The following is a 21,432-nucleotide window of genomic DNA, read 5'->3' on the forward strand; positions in this document are numbered from 1 at the left end:
ATGCCATAGGGAATTGTTTTATTTCTCCTCCAGTCCGATGTCAGAGTTTTCAAGTCAGCTTTAATCTCTTTTTCATTCAAGTACAGGATTGCAGAAATCCAGTTACTCAAGCTAGGTAAGTTGTAGAACTGCTAGGCAAGTAAACAATTTAAACTACAAGCTCGTCAGGCGAGTTACAGTTTAGTTGTGTCACTGTTCTCTGTGAAACAGATAATGCTATGATGTTACAATGTTCTCTGTGAAACAGATAATGCTATGATGTTACAATGTTCTCTGTGAAACAGATAATGCTATTATCTTACAATGTTCTTTTCAGACCCTACTTCACATACTGGGCAACCTTCGTTCAACTTGTTGTCTTCATCGTGGCAATGGCCGTGTATGGCGCAGCACCTTGGGGCATCGGAAAGTCTACAGAGTCAAAATTGGTGGGTGTAAACTACTGTCACTTGATTATGTTCTCTTGTCAATTTCTTTCTTTATTGTTTTTCTTTGTTGATGGGCTGGGTGCATATGAATATACCAAGGATGGAATTCAGTCATTGAGGCTGAAGAGTTGTTAATCTCTGGCCTCAATCTTCTTGACAAATAAATGTATTATTGAGTTGATGTGAAGAAAAAAGGTAAAAGCAAGACAATGAATGTGATAACACTTGTGATGTTTGTTCCGAGTGTATACCATGCTGAATGTTTGTGTGTTTCTTGTTTTTATTTTTCCAGGTTCGTTTGTCAAACTTGGCCAGAGAAGTGAAATCGTATACAGAACAAGAAAATATTTGGTTTGGACCGCGTCAGGTAAACATTGGTCATGATTATTAAACTGATGCTTAACTACTTTATATGCCCCCTTGATTGTTTAAGGAAGAAAAAAATACTTGCATGATGATATTGGAAGGGGGGGGGGGGGGGGAGGAAGGGGGGGAGTCTGTTAAACTTTAGAAATGTACAATGAGAAATTAGAAGATGGAAGTAGCATGTTCATTCCAATGCTTGCTATCTCAGGTGCCAGGGGATTGGTTCCGCGTAACTCCCACTTACTCTTGTTCCACAGTCATGTCATATATATTTAGAGGGCTTACAATGCTTTGTTTCTTAGATCTTAGAAACTTACACACTAAATGGTGGGATCTGACACAAATCTCTGCACATTTATAGGGTTTCGATTTTACATTTTGGGGAAATGTGCAGAAAACTGTGAGGCCTGTATACATGGTTTTTTTTTTACAGATGGATTTGATACACTTGGGTGCAAAATATTCTCCGTGTATGAGAGTTGACATCAATCTGAAGTACTCGCTAGAATTGGACCGAGCAGAAGAGAAAGAGTCTGCATGCTGCGTTCGTAATGATGGCTCAGGCTGCGTTCAGAGGGTTGCATCACAGTGTGTATGTATCTTTTCTACTTCCCCTCTTTTCCCTGTCTCTCCTGCTACTTATTAACCTTGAAGGCATATATTCCTTCTTCCTTCCACCATAGATCTATCCAGGCTTAAATGCACATGTGATAAGAGAATCCTTCAACTTAGACTCGTGCCCATAAACATTAGCCTGAAGGCAGGAGAGAACGCGAAGAAAAAGAAGAACATTAGCCTGAAGGCAGGAGCGAACGCGAAGAAAAATAAGAAGAACATTAGCCTGAAGGCAGGAGCGAACGCGAAGAAAAAGAAAAAGAACATTAGCCTGAAGGCAGGAGCGAACGCGAAGAAAAAGAAGAAGAACATTAGCCTGAAGGCAGGAGCGAACGCGAAGAAAAAGAAGAACATTAGCCTGAAGGCAGGAGCGAACGCGAAGAAAAAGAAGAACATTAGCCTGAAGGCAGGAGCGAACGCGAAGAAAAAGAAGAAGAACTTTACTACCATTAGCCTGAAGGCAGGAGCGAACGCGAAGAAAAAGGAGAAGAACATTAGCCTGAAGGCAGGAGCGATACCCGAAGAAAAAGAAGAAGAACATTAGCCTGAAGGCTAAGCGAACGCAAAGAAAAAGAAGAAGAACATTAGCCTGAAGGCAGGAGCGAACGCGAAGAAAAAGAAGAAGAACAAATAGCCTGAAGGCAGGAGCGAACGCGAAGAAAAAGAAGAACATTAGCCTGAAGGCAGGAGCGAACGCGAAGAAAAAGAAGAACATTAGCCTGAAGGCAGGAGCGAACGCGAAGAAAAAGAAGAAGAACATTAGCCTGCATAAAGTGTGATATTTATTTTTTTTAATGTCCAACTTTAGTTCAATTGGATCCTTAACTGATTCCTGCTTGCATGGTTCCCTGTTGCTGTTTTCCTGCTGGCAGAGTGTTTTTGTTCGTGCAGTTGCAATGTCTAACTTGAAGTGGATCATTTAGTGATTGACCGATTATTGCAGGGTTCGCTGTCAACGTGGAAAAAGTGGGAGTTAGGAAACGAGGGGCCAGGTGGGAGGCTGTCAGGATCAGTGTGCGGTCAGGATCCCACGTAAGTCTCCTTATATCTTACCACAGTGACTCCCCCTTTCAAGACATTGAAGAATCTTAGAAAATCGGGTCTTAAAAAGAAAGTCTGAGAAAAGAGGGTCTTAAAAGGGAGGGAGTCTTAAATTGGGGGGTCTTAAACGGTGGGTTCCACTGTACTGTTTCACCCACCACGTAAGTTAGAACATTTAATCTCACTTTACACCCCCAGTGGCAGTCTTCAGATACTGTCAAGAACTGTCGTGTGCTTTGGGCATCTTGAATTTCTCTCATTAGACAGTTTTCTAGTGCTGCCCTTGCCAGACCTGTTTACCCTTACGATTTTGGCGTAATTTATTACGATTTTCTGCAAAAAATAAGCCATTCCGCTATCCGTGTCAAGACTACGATTTTCATAAATAAAAAAATAAAAAAATGATTTTTTTATTTTTATTTTTTTTATTTTTTATCAATTCACATGTTTGGCATTGTTTTTTTCAATGGCAAAATGGGGTGAAAAAGCACAGGACTGACCAGAGATCATGTCTGTCTGATGAGACGCTGGAGAGCCTTATTCTAGTGGTGAAGTCTCGCCCTCACTCATCCGGCAAGCGCAAGTACAGTAGAGATGCGCTTGACACACTGAAAAAGGCCTACTACGAGCAAAAGAAAAAGAATCAGTGATGCATGTGCTTTTGATGTGATCTTCTTTGAAATTATGATGACTACAAAAACTGACTGATGTGTTTTGTTTGTAAATGATGGATATATGTGCATGATTGCGTTTCGCAGACACAGTTGTCATGTGCCGCGGCGTTGTAATTGGCGACGAATGCTGAATGATTACTATTTTTGTGCCAGGATTACTATTTTTGGGGCTGAGCATTACTCCAAAACACTTATGGGGGTAAACAGGTCTGCCTTGCCCGCCCCAACCCCCTCACCCCATCTCCAATTTTTCCTGGTAATGAGTCATGTATCATTACTGAAAGACGCAGGTATACATACACAACTGCCAGTGCCGTAGGCACCATCCACCCTGCTATTTAAGACATAGAGCTCTCTGTGAATGTGCTTGGTGAAGATGAATTTTAGTAACTTGACATTTAACTTACTGATTGACATTCAGAAAGTGTTATTGTTTTTGTATGGCAGGTACTGCATCAAGCCTGCATCAGCTGAACCATTTGAATGGGCAGACTCCATCGTCGACTGGCCTGTAAGTCACCACTTACCACGTCATTTTCAATGATTTTACTTTACAGTGAAGATCAGTAAGTATGTTACAGACAGCATATCACTAAATCAGTCACGCTTGAATTTCAAATGTTTTCTAAAGCCCCTCAGCGTTACTTGACGGGTGAAAACATTTTACAAAAAATGAAAAAGATCAAGCTGATAGAAACATTACTATTATTTTGTTAATGCTGTTCTTCTTGAGTGAACATGACTGTATTTTTGTGCTTTTTTTTTTAAGTACCCTCATAGAATAGTTCACTTATAATTAACAACACTTGTGACTGCGTCTCTTCTGTCAGCCATGCACGGACACGAGGACACCAAACAACAGCGTGGGAAGCAAACTGGATCGTCACATGTCCTGTGAGCTGTTAGGTCGGCCGTGTTGCTATGGCATTCAAGGCGAGTGTATGATCACCACGCGTGAACACTGCGACCTCGTCCGTGGCAAGTTCCACGAGGAAAAGTATCTCTGCTCCCAGGTAGGTACACATTATTCTGCTGTTGTTGGAAGTGAGGATGGTGGAGGGTTTATATTTTTGCCGTGTGCAGGAACAGCTAACGTCAGCTTTTCCCAAGGATATAGGAGGCTTGCATAGTTTGGCAATGAAAAGCTGATCAGGTTTAAACTACTAAATTACCATTTTGTAGAATGTTGCCTGTGATTCTGAAATTACACTTTGATCAGAAAATAATCACTTCTTGTTTCACTGTAAAACCGATGTCATTCTTGAAGTCGGTGACGCAGTTTTAATTTGTCTGACTGACCTGTTCAAAATTCAGCTGGACATCTGACAAGCTTACTACGAAAGAACTGGCCACACTGCCTTTCATTGACACTTGAAAACGAAATTAATCTATCTTTTTTTCCTGTTTCAGACGAGTTGTTTTGAGCAGATCTGTGGCATGATTCCCTTCGGCAACAAAGAAAAACCAGATCAGTTTTATCGTCTTTGGACCTCCCTCTTCCTGCATGGCGGGTATATTGTTAAAATTATTTTGTCTTGACTATATATATAGTAAATTTTGAAGTGATGACAGTTCAAAACTGCACATGGAATGCACAATATTAACAGCTATTGTGTTTTCAGCGTAGCAATAGGGTCCGATATTTAGACGAGACAAGTATAATGCCGACGAGTCGAAGACGAGTCGCATTATACTTGTTCGAGTCTAAATATCGGACCCTATTGCTACGCTGAAAATACAATAGCGATTATATAGCTGTTCTGACCTTTATTTGTTGTTCTAAACTTACAAAATGACAGTTTTGCGTCGATGCGTTGATCTCAGGTTTTGATTGCGCAGGCGCCACACTGACTTTGGAAAAAACCTCGATTTGACAACACAGCTGTTAAACAGCTTTTTATATTTAGTCAAGTTTTGACTAAATATTTTAACATCGAGGGGGAATCGAAACGAGGGTATGGTGTATGTGCGTCTGTCTGTCTGTGTGTGTGTGTAGAGCGATTCAGACTAAACTACTGGACCGATCTTTATGAAATTTGACATGAGAGTTCCTGGGTATGAAATCCCCGAACGTTTTTTTCATTTTTTTGATAAATGTCTTTGATGACGTCATATCCGGCTTTTCGTGAAAGTTGAGGCGGCACTGTCACGCCCTCATTTTTCAACCAAATTGGTTGAAATTTTGGTCAAGTAATCTTCGACGAAGCCCGGGGTTCGGTATTGCATTTCAGCTTGGTGGCTTAAAAATTAATTAATGACTTTGGTCATTAAAAATCTGAAAATTGTAAAAAAAAATAAAAATTTATAAAACGATCCAAATTTACGTTTATCTTATTCTCCATCATTTGCTGATTCCAAAAACATATAAATATGTTATATTCGGATTAAAAACAAGCTCTGAAAATTAAATATATAAAAATTATTATCAAATTTTTTTTTTCGAAATCGTTTTAAAAACACTTTCATCTTATTCCTTGTCGGTTCCTGATTCCAAAAACATATAGATATGATATGTTTGGATTAAAAACACGCTCAGAAAGTTAAAACGAAGAGAGGTACAGAAAAGCGTGCTATGCAGCATAGCGTAACCACTACCCCGCTCTTCTTGTCAATTTCACTGCCTATGCCGTGAGCGGTGGACCACGAGTATACGGTCTTGCTGCGTTGCATTGCGTTCAGTTTCATTCTGTGAGTTCGACAGCTACTTGACTAAATATTGTATTTTCGCCTTACGCGACTTGTTATTAGTTCATTTTTTTAATTTTGAACAAGACTCTTTTTTATTAGTTCATTCTTATACAACAAAAAGAAGATTGAGTTTTTTTAATTTTGAACAAGACTCTTATGAAGAAGACCAAAACACAACATCAACGGAAAACTAGAAACAACTGAAGAACTAGGATAGGATGCAACAAGGGGAGGAAAAGAGAACAGCTAATCCGTACAAAGCGAGCAGACGGCAGCGACGTTTTCAGTTTGGGTGAATGGCATTTATACTTGTCTCGTCATGAAGCGAATTTTTCAACCTCAGTTATAAACGACTACATGAATGTTAGTGCCATGGGTTGTACATCAATACTTTAGAGGGGAAGTGGGGTATTTGGTGTGGAGTTACGAGATAAGAAAAGCCGAATGCGAAAGTTTGTGTCAGTCGGCAACTGTGAACTAAGCTCACAGGCACACAAAAACGGCTGTTCCGTTTTACTCCCCTGTTTGTACTACATCTTTTGACTTTGGGCATTTTGTGGTGTTTAGGGACAGAAAATAATAGGTTTAGTCCTGTTTCATCGGGAAGTTAGCAGAAAAGGGTATGCTATCGACATTTGTAAAGCTGAAAAACATTCCCGAGAAGAATTTCAAGTTGTCAGTGTATGCTGTTGTCGATCAGTGACTATCGTGTGGTACAGATGGGTAAGCCGGAACCATGCATCTTTGTTATTGACAATATGCTTTTGGATATTGGCAAAAATGGCCGACTTCCGTAGCATTATGCTTTGATGATCGGAAGAGACCATCCAATCACAGCCCCCGAATTCCCCCACGTGTCTATCAGAATAGCTATGTAGGCTGTTGCTTATAGCTTGCAGCTTTAGGTGTAGATTTGATGAAGTAGAAACTTTGATATAGCAGCCGTATCAAATAACAGTCTTGTCTTCTGTGTGTGAATGAATGTAAATATGCTAGTATGCTGTCATACAGGAATCAAACACAACGCCAAAGGTACGTTCCCTCCACTGTATTATATGGCTATGACATCATACACACAAATACACACAATCATGAACATAAATGTTAGGTACTCAAAAATCCAGTACTCACAGTTTTGTAGGCAAAAAACCAACTCGAGATGACAATCTCGTACACAATTGCAATGACAAAACTCTCTACCCTTCACTTAGGTATAAAACTACACAACCAGTCTGTGAACTCACAGGCACACGATATCTAATTTACAGGTATCTACTCACGGCTCGTGTGTAGTAAAAAAAAACCAGTTATATTTCCTACTCCGGCAGACTTAAATCACCGTCTGCTCTGTCTACTAAATATTCCTTATCTCTTAAGTAATTAGGATATTGTAGACATATTTTAATTCTGGTCATACGCAGAATTACACAGCGTCTATTGCTGTTCACTAGGAAATGTATTTAGCTACTACTTCCTTCTACTGGTGACCTCGGTCTACTCAGTTTCTACCGCCCTGTGACCTCTATGGTCCAACTCTACGGACAAAAATAACCGTGCATTAGCTTCTAGAAATCCCGTCGAATCTCAGCTATGCGGGTCTATAGGCGTGATATTCCGGCAGCTTCTCAGATCCTTCATTCTGTCATCTGGCCGCTATCTTCCTTTCCGACCGGTTACACAACGCACTGCACAACATAAATAGCGGACATCTTGTCTTAGATATCTGTCTGCTATGTTTAAAGTTACAGTGTTAGTCGATTCAACTTATGCGATAAACATTAACGGTATTCAAATGCTTATTCCATTTACCTGTTAAGTGCTCTACTCGGGCTTCCTTTCTCCCGGTCGATTCCTGTGACAACACCTCCCTGTCGCTGGACAGTGGTTAAGTGTAACGATATCTTCGTTGCGATTCACACGAGAGGTCAGTGAGCTGAATTCACAGTACGTGCACCACACTTCGCTACGTCACTCTATTATCTCTGGTTAGCGCTCTCAAAGCGTGGAGGATATCACTATCAAACTTTGCCTGTTAGTGTTATTCGTGATTTCCTTCACACTGTGTCAAAACTTCACTAGGCATGAAAATGGGATTATAAAGCAGTAGATCACCAAGTGTGTCTTTGAATTTCCAGTGCTGAAATGTTTCTGTCATTAAAAACTACAGATTACACTCAATGGTGTTTTGCTATGACAAACGTGAAGAAACATCTCTGTCCCTTTGAAGATTGTATACAACTTATCAGTATTTTTGTGTTTGCTTTTCAGGCTGGTCCACTTACTGGTAACCATAGTCTTCCAAATGTGGATCATGCGAGACACAGAGAAGCTGATTGGTGCCATTCGCATGGCCATCATTTACATCGGCAGCGGTGTTGCCGGCAACCTTGCTAGCTGTACCTTTCTTCCCTACCAAGTGGAGGTCAGTATGCCAGGTTATTCTTCATCTTAGCCTTGGAAAGCACCTCAAATCTCCCCAAATCAGACCTTCAAGAGGGAAACAATAGCCTGGTGGTTAAGACATCAGCCTTCGACATGGATGGTTTGGGATTCAAATTCCAGCCGCGCACCTGATGGAATAAGGGTGGTGATTTTTTTGCTCTCTCAGGTCAACTTATGTAATATCTGGTAGTGCCTTGTCCCCCTTGTTGTGTACACACAAGCAAATGAACAAGTATGCACGGAAACGATTCTGTCATTCATGTCAGAGTTTGGTAGCTTCAAGAAACACGAATATACCCAGCATCCACCCCCTGAAAATGGAGTACGATTGCCTAAATGGCGGGGGGAAAAAAACAGCCATTCACGAAATGCCCACTCCAGCAAAACACGAGTTGCAGCCCACAAACACAAAAGAAAGAACAGAGAAAGACCTTCCCTGGTAGGTACTGTGACAGGACCCATCTCTGCTGCACATGGTCTTGTCAGTCATCAGCATGCTTTATGAGGCAGACAAGTGTACCTCCTGCATCAAGTTGTTACACAAGACTTGTACTTTTAGATGTTCATAATGTACCAATTGTAATCTATTTATGTATTAATTCTAATCATGATTATTAATTAATGTTTGCCCTGCATGCCCAAGAAGCAGTCAAAGTCCATGCTTATAAGTCTTAGCTCAAACAGAGCTTAAGAATCCATTAACGACAGAATTATTTCATCTACAACCACACCGCTATTCAAACTGGGTTTTGCGGGTGCTTTTGCAGGCTGGCCCCTCAGGCGCTCAGTTTGGCGTGCTGGCCTGCCTGTTGGTGGAGGTACTGCAGAGTTACCAGATGTACCGCCGCCCTCACATCGCCATCCTCAAGCTGGCCATGCCTATCCTTGTGCTCTTCCTCTTTGGCCTGCTGCCCTGGTTCGACAACTGGGCCCATCTCTTCGGCTTCATCTTTGGCTTCCTCCTGGCTTTTGCCGTCATGCCGTACGTCAGCTTTGGCCATTTTGATCGCCGTCGTAAGATCATCAGCATTGTTGTTTCCTTGGGGTCGGCGATCGCCTTGTTTGTCATTCTTACCCTCATTTTCTACATAGCGCCTCTGACAGACTGTGAGGCTTGCCAGTATTTCAACTGCATTCCTTTAACAAAAGACTTCTGTGAAAACATGCAGGTCAACTTGAAGAAAAATTCAACGTACAGTAAAGTCTACTGAAACCTCCAGCAGAGCGTATTAAAGATGCCATCTCACCGCTCAAGAAAGGACTGCACTGAGGGAGTTGCGATTTAGGGGTAATGGTATTAAATTTGGCAGAACATTACAGAGCAGACAAAACTCATTTTGGTTATTTTTTTTCGCTGAAAAATGCTTCCAGCTGATAATTGTATAAATGCTCGTGAATAAGAACTAAACTGACCAACTACATATTGAGAATGGTTAGTTGGCTTCCTGCTTTTTTTATGGTTTATAAAGTAATGTATTTTGTACACTTAGCAGGAGAGATGTATTACATTTATACTGTTGACAAGCCACAATTTATGAGAACAAAAATAACGGAATAAAAGTTTTATCTCACTCAGTTTGACCCTGTATACTTCTATCATAATGTATGTATCACGTCAGTGTATACAGTGTGCTTGTACATGATGAGTGTATGCTTAAAAAGCAACTTCTTTTTCCATTTTAATTTCATCAGAATAAAAGAATAATGTCAAGATCTGTGTTTTACTTACAGATTTTATTTTATTATACAACTTTCTCCGTCTTGCCTGTTGCATTAAAAACTTTCTGGTGCCTTTTTGTTTCTTTTGACCAAAATTCATTAATTGAATCATGTACAGTAGTACATTGTACTTGTGAGGTGAGGGTTTTCAACGGTAGGACACCTTCCAATTAAAGGACACCTCCTGTAGCCCTTTGGTCTATCATCTTCACTGAAATATACCTGTCATGACAGGCCACCTGCATTGTAGGGACATTTTGACTTGTCCCGAGGGTGTCCTTTCATCACAGGTACCACTGTGCATTTTTTTTCAATGTTGTTTTTACTGTGGCTTTGTTCGATCTGTTTTAGTTCCTTTTTTTCTATGACCACTTGCAGTGAGCTGCATGATATAGAACATATGCATCTTTTTTCTCATGATTCACATTAAACAATTCATTTAAGCTGTGATAATCAAAAGCCTTACATCAGTCATGAGAGCATTATACCAAGTGGTTTTTGTTGTTGTTGAGATATTATTTCGTAACAATATTTATCCTGCACACGTCCTGGATTTTTGTACTGATTGTTTTGCTGTGCATGTTATTTTGTTTCTTGTGTTGCGTTTTTTATACTGTGCAACATCTTATGTTATGTATAACATATTTTATATGTAGCCTTTCAACGTGACTAGCTCACAAGCATTTTTAAAATTATAAGTGTGTTTAGGCTTCATTGCAGTTTGAGTGTTTCGCTGGTTTGAAACAAGCTTTGCATAATCTCCATCTCGTTACTTCGAAAGGATGCTCACCTCAAGGACAAATACTCAGTAATAGCTAGATTGGCAAAAGGATGCTCTTGTACCATGCAAAAGTCTGGAATAGACAAATTGGTGGTGGTTTACATGGGAAGGTAAGATATCGTATGTGGCCATTTCTGCGATTTGGGGCATTGTTGACTGACAATTCTAATGGACGAGTTGTGAAAATAACTCTGTCGGGTTTGTATGGCCCCCCCCAGCATGTCGTAAGAGGCGACTAACGGATTCTGTTTCTCCTTTTACCCTTGTTAAGTGTTTCTTGTATAGAATATAGTCAATGTTTGTAAAGATTTTAGTCAAGCAGTATGTAAGAAATGTTAAGTCCTTTGTACTGGAAACTTGCATTCTCCCAGTAAGGTAATATAATTATTGTACTACGTTGCAAGCCCCTGGAGCAATTTTTTGATTGGTGCTTTTGTGAACAAGAAACATATTAACAAGTGGCTCTATCCCATCTCCCCCCCCTTTCCCCGTCGCGATATAACCTTCGTGGTTGAAAACGACGTTAAACACCAAATAAAGAAAGAAAGAAAGAAAGGAAGAAAGAAAGAAAGAAAGGGTTTGTATGGGTAGCGGAAGAGTGAATACCTTTGCCATACCTCTGACAAACATTGGCGGGGCCAATCAAGCGAGGGGTGTGGCGGAAACACATGCTCCTGTCCACGTGCCCCTCCAATGTTTGTCAGAGGTTTTGGCAAGAGTATTCACTCTTCCATAACCGGTACAAACCCGACGGAGTTATTTCAGAAAATCTTGTATTAATTTAGATTTACCAAGCACAATGTTATTTTGCATATAGCCCCTTAACCACCGAAACGAAAACGAAAATGAAACTAGAGTTATACCCCAGAGTGGTCACCCCTGACAGGTGGCGCTAGTAGCGCCTGGCGCCAAAACCAGCGTCACCCAGTCACGCAGGCGACCTCGTCACTTCACCCTTTTTCGCTGACGTGTCAACACCGTCTGCGTTTTTGTCCCAGTACAGTTTATTTTGTCTGGGGTTTTTACCGATTGGATGTAATTCGTCTGTGTTCTGTGGTGCTTGTTCATTGGAATTAAATCAAAAAGAGAAGAAGTTCATTGTGCGGTTGTGCCACTTTTCCTTGCTGTTGGTCTGTGTGTGATTACCGTGGTTCCTGGAAATGGAGGCGGTTCGCCTTGCTCTCCTTCACTTTGCACCCCATCTCCGGGACAAATCTGTTCTCCTCCACGGGGACAACACAGTCTGTCTCGCCTACTTAAAAAACCAGGGGGGCACCCATTCAACACCTCTCTCGTTGAAGGCGGAGCAAATCTTGATCTGGTGTTTCCATCACAACATCCTCCTCTCGGTTCAGTTCATTCTGGGCAAACTGAACTCCCTTGCGGATCTCCTAAGCCGCCGAGACCAGATCTTGCCAACCGAGTGGACAATCTCTCACAAGGCCCTTCGTCCCCTTTGGGCCCACTGGCTCACCCCGTTAGTGGACCTCTTTGCCACCAAGTACAGCAAACGCCTCCCCCTGTACATGAGCCCGTTTCACGACCCCATGGCATTCGGAAAGGACACGTTCGCTCTGCCATGGTCGGGGCTCCACGCTTACGCCTATCCCCCGACCGCTCTGTTACCTCGCGTCCTGGCCAAGTACGCTCAGGAGAGGCCGACACTGATTTTGGTCGCGCCCTTTTGGCCCAAGGCGGCTTGGTTCCCCGAACTCGCCGCGCTATCCCACGCTCCCCCGTTCGACCTCAACCTCGACTCGGTCAGTCTTCTGCAGCCTCGGTCAGGCATCCCTCACCCCGCTCCAGAGTCCCTCCGCCTAACCGCTTGGCTTTTGTGCGGTCCAAGCTGCGGACATTAGGCCTTTCGTCTCACGCAGTTTCCTTGTCTCTTGACGCTAGGCGTCCCTCGACCAACAATCTCTACTCCCTTCGTTGGTCCTCCTGGGTGACTTTTGCTGCCCGACTGGGATTTGATCCTTTACAGCCTTCTCCTGCTCAGTTGGCTAATTTTCTTTCTGCTCTTCATCTGCAGAACGAGTTCAAAGCTTGTACCCTCTTAGGGTACAAATCTTCGATCACCAGCACTATCTCAGCTGCCACGGGGGTTAGGCCTCTCCACCTTATTCACTCTTCCCTCATCACTAATCTGATCGATGGGATTAAGAACCGTTCCGTGCGCAAGACGGTCTCCTTTCCCAAATGGGACGTTTTTCTCGTGCTTAAAGCCTTGAGGTCTCCGCCATTCGAACCTCTGAGCTCCGCCTCCCTTCAGGATCTCACCCTCAAAACCGTTTTTCTTGTTTCGCTCGCGACTTCTCGCCAGGTCAGTGGCATCCACGCCATCAGTGGTCTCCCACAGGATGTCGAGTTTGCCTCTGACCTCTCTTCCATTACCCTTTCGTTTTTGCCTGAGTTCAGGGCAAAAAACCAACTGGCTGACATTTTCTCAGCCCCTCTCGTCATTCCCACTCTCGCTCGGGACCTTGACTCTGACGACCCGTTCGGGCCATAAAAACCTATCTTCGCCGTACTACTTCTCACAGGTCCGCTAAGCGTTCCTTATTTATCTCCCTTCTTCCCAACATGGATCGAGATATTTCTAAGCAGACGATAGCTCGCTGGTTAGTCTTTTTAATCAAGCAGATTTATCAAAATGCTCACCTGCAACAAACGGCGCCGATTCGTGCGCATGAGATCCGGGCCATTAGTTCCTCACTCAGTTTCGTTCGGGGGGTTCCGCTGGCTCAAATCATGCACGCAGCCTACTGGCGGTCTGTGTCCACTTTCACAGACTTCTACCTCCGGACGTTCTCGGCTCGGCGGGGTGACGAGACCTACGGCATCAGGAAAGCCATCCTCGCCCAATCCCTGGTGTCTCTTTAGGTGAGTGCTTTGTCTCCGATGGGTTGACATTCTCAACCTCTTGGGTCATTTCGGCAGGGGTCAGGCCCTTCGCTGATCACTGCGTGTGCACCTCATCCTGACCTCTGTTCGGAAATTTTGTGTATTGAAGTAATAGGACATGGGATCCCAGCCTCCTCGGTGGTATTCTATGCAAAATAACATTGTGCTTGGTAAATCTAAATTAATCATGAAAATTTATAATAATTTTCTTATTTATTTATACTTACCAACACAATGTTATTCTTATTGCTCCCTCCCTCCTCCCCTCTTCACATGTCCATTCAGCTAAATGGTGAAGTGACGAGGTCGCCTACGTGACTGGGTGACGCTGGTTTTGGCGCCAAGCGCCACCTGTCAGGGGCGACCACTCTGGGGTATAACTCTAGTTTCACTTTCGTTTTCCTTTCGGTGGTTAAGGGGCTATATGCAAAATAACATTGTGTTGGTAAGTATAAATAAATAAGAAAATTATTATAAATTTTCATGATTGAATAAACGCGGGAAAAAAAGATGGACCAAAATGTAAACAAACTTTACTGTGCCCACTGACTCCCATTCCAAGCAGAATTTGTAAAAGTTGAAGGAAGTATCAGTGATAGCACATTGTAAAACCGATGAAAAGAAATGGTAAATAGTCTTGGGATGTACAATGCAACCATTTTGACCACAGTGACTGTTTTCGCAGAAATTGCCACATTAAAGTCGTGTAAGGTTACTCTCATTGGAATTCGGGTTGCTTTCTTCCTGGGGACAGCTAGATGCCATACAGTTCGACGCTACCCAATTGTTGGCGTTTTCCTTGGTGCATGGGTGTGTTCATGTTTCCAAGTCCTGAGACTTTCACTGTTAACTTGTAATTTTTATCATGCGTATGCATGCACTTGGGCGTGTTACGAAGTTGAATATGGGAAGTAAATTGATCTCTAGCCGAACTCGGGATTCAAACTCATGCCAATAGGTTTCAGAGCCACCGCCACTACCGACTTGGCTATCTCGCCATCTCCCTTCCCAGCTGGGAAGGAGAGTATCTTTAATATAACTATAAGTTGTAATTGTATATTCCCATTATATTTTTCAACAGTAGGTTGTATTGTGAAAGAGTGCAGAATATGCATAGTTGTTGCAGTAATGTAGTCTTTATAGCTCTGGACTTGCAACATATTTGCTTGAGGGACCTAACATTGTAACGTAAGCTGTCTTACAGGGTGTACTTACAATTTAGTATGTATTTGATGGTATTTTTCCAATCAACACTATCAAACTGTATTCTGCCACAATACAGAATCTGCATAATGTGTTAAAATATTGTAATCTGTAATATCAGACAATAATTACGGTCAGCAAAAGTGAATTGTGTATTCTGTTTTGCAGGGTGTTTAATGAAATCAAATACTGTAATCTGTAATGTTAGACGGAAACAGTGTTACTGTCAGCTAAAAATAAGCTGTATTCTGACTACTTTGCAGGGTAGGTACACTGAGCTTTAAGGAGTATTTTCACCTACTAACTACATTGTGGGAGGAACCAATGTAAATTACTGTGATCGCTGCAGTGAGTGTAAATAGGGTAATGTTCATTCAGATTTCTCTTTAACGGGTACAATAGTAAGAGGAATACATCGAACTAAAAACGGTCTCTTGGTCACGGCAACTGGTCAAACTATGCTATAATGAAAAAGCTGCAGCTTTTGATATGAAAAGCTGCAAATTGGGACTGACCAGTTTACAATTTAATTTCTGGTATTTTTTCATTAAAGAACGGTAAAATACCTGAAATTTACTCTTAGTGCGAACACAAAGTATTCTTATTATATTGAAGGGTTGGTAAGGTATAAATCCATTTACTGTACTCAGTAATGAAAGTAACGTTTAACGCGTGTATTTATCTTTGTTTTGTCTTTCTTTCAGAGAGTGTGTGTACTATTTTTATTCTTCACTGTCTATTATTTAAAGTTGTAAAAGGGATACATAGAAAGGTAGGACGAGAAGGTGTTGCATGCATTTGGCCCTTGAACTGTTTAAACTATGTGTTTCATTGCTCAAGGAGTTGACAACTGTTGTGTTGTAGCAGTGGAAGGTGTTTAATGATTAATATTTATGGGTGTTTTTGCTTTGTTTTCTTTCATTTTGCTTTATGTTTTTAATGGAAACAGTTAGTTTATGTATGCAAATAATTATTAATGTTAAGCACAATGTAAGGTTTTCAATGAAACTTACTTTACTTGTAGTACATGTAATATGTTTCTGGGAAAACCTTTCAGCATTTAAAAAAACACAATTTTTTTAAAAATTGTTTGCCAAATCTGTCCCTTTTCAGTACAAGTTGAGTTCTAACAAATGTTTAGTTGGTTGTTCGAACAGATAACTTTTTTTTCTCACATTTCTGATGTCAACATTTTCTGTACGTGTTCCTTGTTTGGTACCCTATAATATGAAAGCAATGAAAAACGCATAATAAAACATGTCATTATTATTGTTCACTTGTTAAGCACACAATATTGAGCCAGTTCAAATTTGTAACATGTTATTTAAATGCAACTGTTAACACAGGTACTGTATAGTTCTTAAACAAAAGTAAAGCTTTCCTCAACAGAGTGTTGGGAGTAAATAACAGTAGAATAGGTAGCTGGTTAGTTAGAAGTTAAAATGTTCACGAAAGAATTGAATATGGAAAGAGGCTGCGCAAAAAAAGTGTTCACAGAGGTAGCATGCAAGAGAGAATCAATTCTGTAGGTGTGGGTTTTTTTTACTCACCAAAGTATGGTAAAAAGTACTCATCTAATGTATGAAGGGGATAAAACTGTGCACGTTTCTCCTATCTCTATCTATCTGAAACCTTGACTTAATTGCACAGTAGGAACAACAACAAAAAAGAACACTTTCATGTTATCTCTGATGTAAAGCTTAAAAAATGACCACAGAGATTTTGACTATCCTGCAAACTGAACAGATCCGCTTATGCATATTGCAGATTGACATTTGACTTTGTATTACATCAAACTGCATTTATTAGAAATAGAAAAATGTAATCTTAATTAACTCTACAGCTGCGCTGGTTGCAAATTAGCATGTACATTGTATTTACAAAAGGCCACTTAATATAACTGTTCCAAATAGCAAGTACGAAAGTTAGTCAGTGTTAACCTGCTGTCATTTCTTTCAGTTTCCCATTCTTAAAAAGAAATGTATGGATTGAACTTTATATATTCCTTCATTCAGCTATGTGATGTCAAAGGGCGACAGAAACATATATTTAGGTGGCTGGCCGAGACTACAAAGAGTGCATGTATGTGTGCATTCAATTCTAAAAAAAAACTAAGAAGAATTCGAACTAAACTGGATCGATACATAAATGTTATTTGTATTGTTGACCAAAATATGGCACATGACAAATATCTTGACAGTCATTGTTCACATCCACTGCTCAGACAATCTGGGAGAACAGTTATTGTCTTGATTAGTGTAAAATGTCACAGTTTGGTCAAAAACGCAAATATCACCAGCTTTTCCACAAACAAAATTATACTGTACACGCAAACAGAAAATCTGCATGTACGGGCTTTTTTGTGTTAGTTCGATGCTGATCTACAAGCCTAAATCTATGTGTGAATATAAAATCTGTGTATGTAGATTGTTAAAAATGAAGGTAATCAAGGTTTTAGGTATTATTCCAGATATTAACATGGCACAAAAAGTCTTAATGAAGAGCTACAGGCACGGTTGGCCTAGTGGTAAGGCGTCCGCCCCATGATCGGGAGGTCGTGGGTTCGAACCCCGGCCGGATCATACCTAAGACTTTAAAATTGGCAATCTAGTGGCTGCTCCGCCTGGCGTCTGGCATTATGGGGTTAGTGCTAGGACTGGTTGGTCCGGTGTCAGAATAATGTGACTGGGTGAGACATGAAGCCTGTGCTGCGACTTCTGTCTTGTGTGTGGCGCACGTTATATGTCAAAGCAGCACCCCCTGATATGGCCCTTCGTGGTCGGCTGGGCGTTAAGCAAACAAACAAACAAATGAAGAGCTTTTGTTAAAAACTTGTGTATTTGTCTGACTGGGTAAGTGTTGACCTCAAGGAGTTTGGTATTCACTTGTCATGTAGATTTCTTCGTGTTCTAATAAAATAGATGTATGTTGTCATCTATTCTTTCACGCCTCTTTGTAGATGTGTATTTGATTTTTTTGTTTAATCAATGCAGTCTAGCATATTGATTAGTGTACATAGCAGTACATTTTGGAATTGTTTGACATATTTGCTTTGTGTTCCCTCTTCTTTTCCACTTGACCAATATCATTTTTTGTCTGATGATAAAACAAAGTGAGCTAATCTCAAGGTTACAACAAATAGCCTCGATTTCAGTTGAATACTCCCCTCGCGGGTTAGGGGGAAGAATTTACCCGATGCTCCCCAGCATGTCGTAAGAGGCGACTAACGGATTCTGTTTCTCCTTTTACCCTTGTTAAGTGTTTCTTGTATAGAATATAGTCAATGTTTGTAAAGATTTTAGTCAAGCAGTATGTAAGAAATGTTAAGTCCTTTGTACTGGAAACTTGCATTCTCCCAGTAAGGTCATAATTATATTGTACTACGTTGCAAGCCCCTGAAGCGATTTTTTGATTAGTGCTTTTGTGAACAAGAAACAATTAACAAGTGGCTCTATCCCATCTCCCCCCTTTCCCCGTCGCGATATAACCTTGAACGGTTGAAAACGACGTTAAACGCCAAATAAAGAAAGAAAGAAAGAAAGTTGAATACTGATGGCATATCATTTCTGTTACAATGTATTCATGTAGCTTCCTTTGCTGTGATATAACCTTTCTTCATTTCTCTTGAGCATGCCTTTGCTTGTACATGATGAGAGAGAGATACCAAATGAGAGAGAGATAGTGTGTATGTATGTCAGTGAGTTGCACACCGTAACATTTCCTGTAAAGCAAAACTAAAAAAAACCAATGAACAACACTTAGTATGTGTGCATATATTGTATTAGCGTGGTTTGGATTATGATTTATCAAACAGTAAGCAACACAATAACATGCCCACCAGCCCCATTCCTTAGGTACTTCACACAAACTTCGTAGTGCTGCAAGATTGTTAACTATTTGAAAGCCTCTATGTCTTAAAATTGCTGTGAATTATGCTTAGCTGAATTTAGCTTGTGCGTGCTTTTGTAATTCCTTCCAGTGATAAGCAGTTTGATGAGGAAAGTGTCTGACGTGGGCTTGTATCATTGGTTTCTATTGTACAGCACACACAAAAGTTTTATTAACTCTTACCAGTTCGGGGGTTTTAGGGCATATTTTACAGTGCTGTTGGTGCCTACTTGCCGAGTGGCTATCTGGGGTCATATTCTAAATGAAATATAGAAAGTTATATATCAAATGAAAGGAAAATGAATAAGCTTTTCATATTTGCAAAGAGAATTGTGCTATCTTTAAAGGTAAAAAATGTTATGGGGGTGACAACATGATTTTTGTTGAAATTTGTTCGCCCATTTTTTGGAACACGTGACAAACACAAAGAAGAAAATTTTTTGGTGTTCAGTTTATTTTAGATATGCTGCTAACTAGTCTGTTTGGGCATTCATTTTACATAACATAGCAAAGTTTTATAGAGTTTTGCTGATAAACAAAAAAGTTATTGTCACCTGAATACCCCCATCCAAATTTCAAAGTTGGACGTTTCATGACATACGCATGCCTAAGGCACACAAAAAAAATAGTCTGTTTACGGTATCCCGACCGACCGACCCTATTTTTTCCCGCGACCCTAGACTTGTTTTTGGCATTTGGGGGGGAAAAAAAATAAAAAAATAAAAATATTGGGCAAAATAATTTAAAAATATGGTTTTTTTGTGAAAAAAAAAGGTCTTTGTTTTTTGGCAAAAGAACTTAGAAATATGTTTTGGGGGGGGAAAAGAAAAGGAAAAAAAATCCCGACCTACCGACCCTATTTTATTGGCCTATGCTACCGTTAACAGACTTTTTTTGTTGTGCCTAATAATGCATTCCTATAACTAACTTATAACAAAAACCCAGCTTGTTTCTGTCATAAAGTGTGTCTAACATATGAGTTTATCCACTGTCCAACCCATCCAATGTAAAATAACAAAAATTTGTTTTTGATAATTAGATAATTGGTCAGTGGAAAACTACAGGGGGGGGGGCATCGTAAGCTTGCTTACGATGGGTAAGGGAGCGAACTGGTAAGAGTTAAAGCAGAGGATTTTGAACTGAATTTACATGCATTGTGTTAGAAATGAGGGTAACTAATCTTGTTTTATATATATATATGGCACAGTAGTTATTTCAAGTGACTATATTTAGTTTTCATTATGTTGACATTGATAGTTGGTCATAAGCTTTATAAAATAAAAATCACAGTATTTCAGCTTTGATTATAATTTTACTTGTTTTGCTGTTTGATTATGATTTCTGTGGGGTGTTTTGTTTATGTTAACTGTACGTTTCTTAAGTTAAGTTAAGTTCATGGCTAAGAAGATTTTGGTTTGTATTTAAAAAAAATTACAATCAGTTCAAAAGTTAGAATTAGCATGATTTGGTATTACATGTAGAAACAAGTACCATAATGGTCCATGTTGTTGATTGCAGACGACGGTTCCCTTTCCGCATGAAGCCACGGAAATAACCGAACATTGAAAAACCCACGGACATGTATTACGGAGTAAACTCGAGATAACCGGATGTTTAGCATTAGGTCAATATGCTAGGAATCATATGACGTCATGAGGTATCATGCTTGCCTACGTGTATATATTGTACTAGATGAATACCCGCTTCGCCGGGTACGGCTTCACCGGGAAGAAGTTGAGCCGAATACCGGCTTTGCCGGGTGTACGCCGGCTTTGCCGGCGGACCGTACGAAGGAAGGGAGATAAACGCGCAAAACACTGGACGAGATAAGGAAGAGTTACTGGGAATGGATGTACAGAAAAACCAAAATCGGTTCAGCGCTGCGCGCTGAGAGCACACACGTGTTCAACATTTTCCACGATTGTGTCCGGGGTCTACCTGAATATGCCTATCAAATTTGAAGCAGATCCATCGAGATTTTTAGCCGTGAATCGTGAACACACAGACAGACAGACACACACAAGCCGTATATAGATATATATAGATATTCACATTAATATTGGTCTACATTGTATAATTTCAATAACTTAATCTCTATGTCTTAATAAAACATTAAGAATGCTCTTCACGTCTATGGGTTAATGTATATGGGGTGAGTTTGTGAGAGAGAGAGAGATAACATGTGCAGGGGTGTCGTTTGGGTCGGCCCTTCGGCCAATCGCCAATTTTGTTTTACTTTGGCCGAAACTTTCATGTCCCTATCGGCCAAATGTCTGAAGAGTATTCGCCTGAATCGGCCAACCTGTGTCTAGTTGTTTTTATTGGTCAGGCTTTGATTGCTAAAACTGCTGCCGATGTACTAAGTCAACTGACTGACGTTTATTTTTTTCGCGAATACCAAAAACGAAACATCAATGTTTTGAACGGAAGCCATTGACGAAAATATAGATGCCAGAGTTGTTTCCCTTGGACAAGTCAGTCGGTGCTTTCGATTTGGATTTGAACATCATGTCGCAACAAAAAAAACAAAAAACAAAAATTGGCCAAGGTTTTCTACCCTTCGCCAAGGTAAGTGATTCCGGACAAAATGACAGCAACACCGCGAATGTGGACAGTGTCAGTGTGAGTGGTAGTAAGCTTAGTGTTGTCGAGTCGATCGAAGCAGACGACATAGCAGACGATA

At 40.6% G+C, this 21,432-nt stretch overlaps 1 protein-coding gene across 3 annotated transcripts in view; it reads left to right on the forward strand.

Annotated features, from left to right (window-relative positions):
* The window catches only part of LOC138958945 (inactive rhomboid protein 1-like), a 36,459-nt gene extending 17,016 nt beyond the window's left edge, over window positions 1–19,443 (forward strand). For all 3 annotated transcript variants that reach the window (XM_070330289.1, XM_070330291.1, XM_070330290.1), the window contains exons 7-15: window positions 317–428; window positions 721–795; window positions 1,228–1,386; window positions 2,353–2,441; window positions 3,572–3,635; window positions 3,955–4,137; window positions 4,535–4,635; window positions 8,081–8,234; window positions 9,022–19,443. In XM_070330289.1, the coding sequence (XP_070186390.1) occupies window positions 317–428; window positions 721–795; window positions 1,228–1,386; window positions 2,353–2,441; window positions 3,572–3,635; window positions 3,955–4,137; window positions 4,535–4,635; window positions 8,081–8,234; window positions 9,022–9,465 (1,381 nt within the window). In that variant the 3' untranslated portion in view covers window positions 9,466–19,443. The remainder of the gene's footprint in view (window positions 1–316; window positions 429–720; window positions 796–1,227; window positions 1,387–2,352; window positions 2,442–3,571; window positions 3,636–3,954; window positions 4,138–4,534; window positions 4,636–8,080; window positions 8,235–9,021) is intronic.
* The last annotated feature ends 1,989 nt before the right edge of the window (window positions 19,444–21,432 follow it).

Source organism: Littorina saxatilis, linkage group LG2 (genome assembly GCF_037325665.1).
Source record: "Littorina saxatilis isolate snail1 linkage group LG2, US_GU_Lsax_2.0, whole genome shotgun sequence".
NCBI lineage: Eukaryota > Metazoa > Mollusca > Gastropoda > Littorinimorpha > Littorinidae > Littorina > Littorina saxatilis.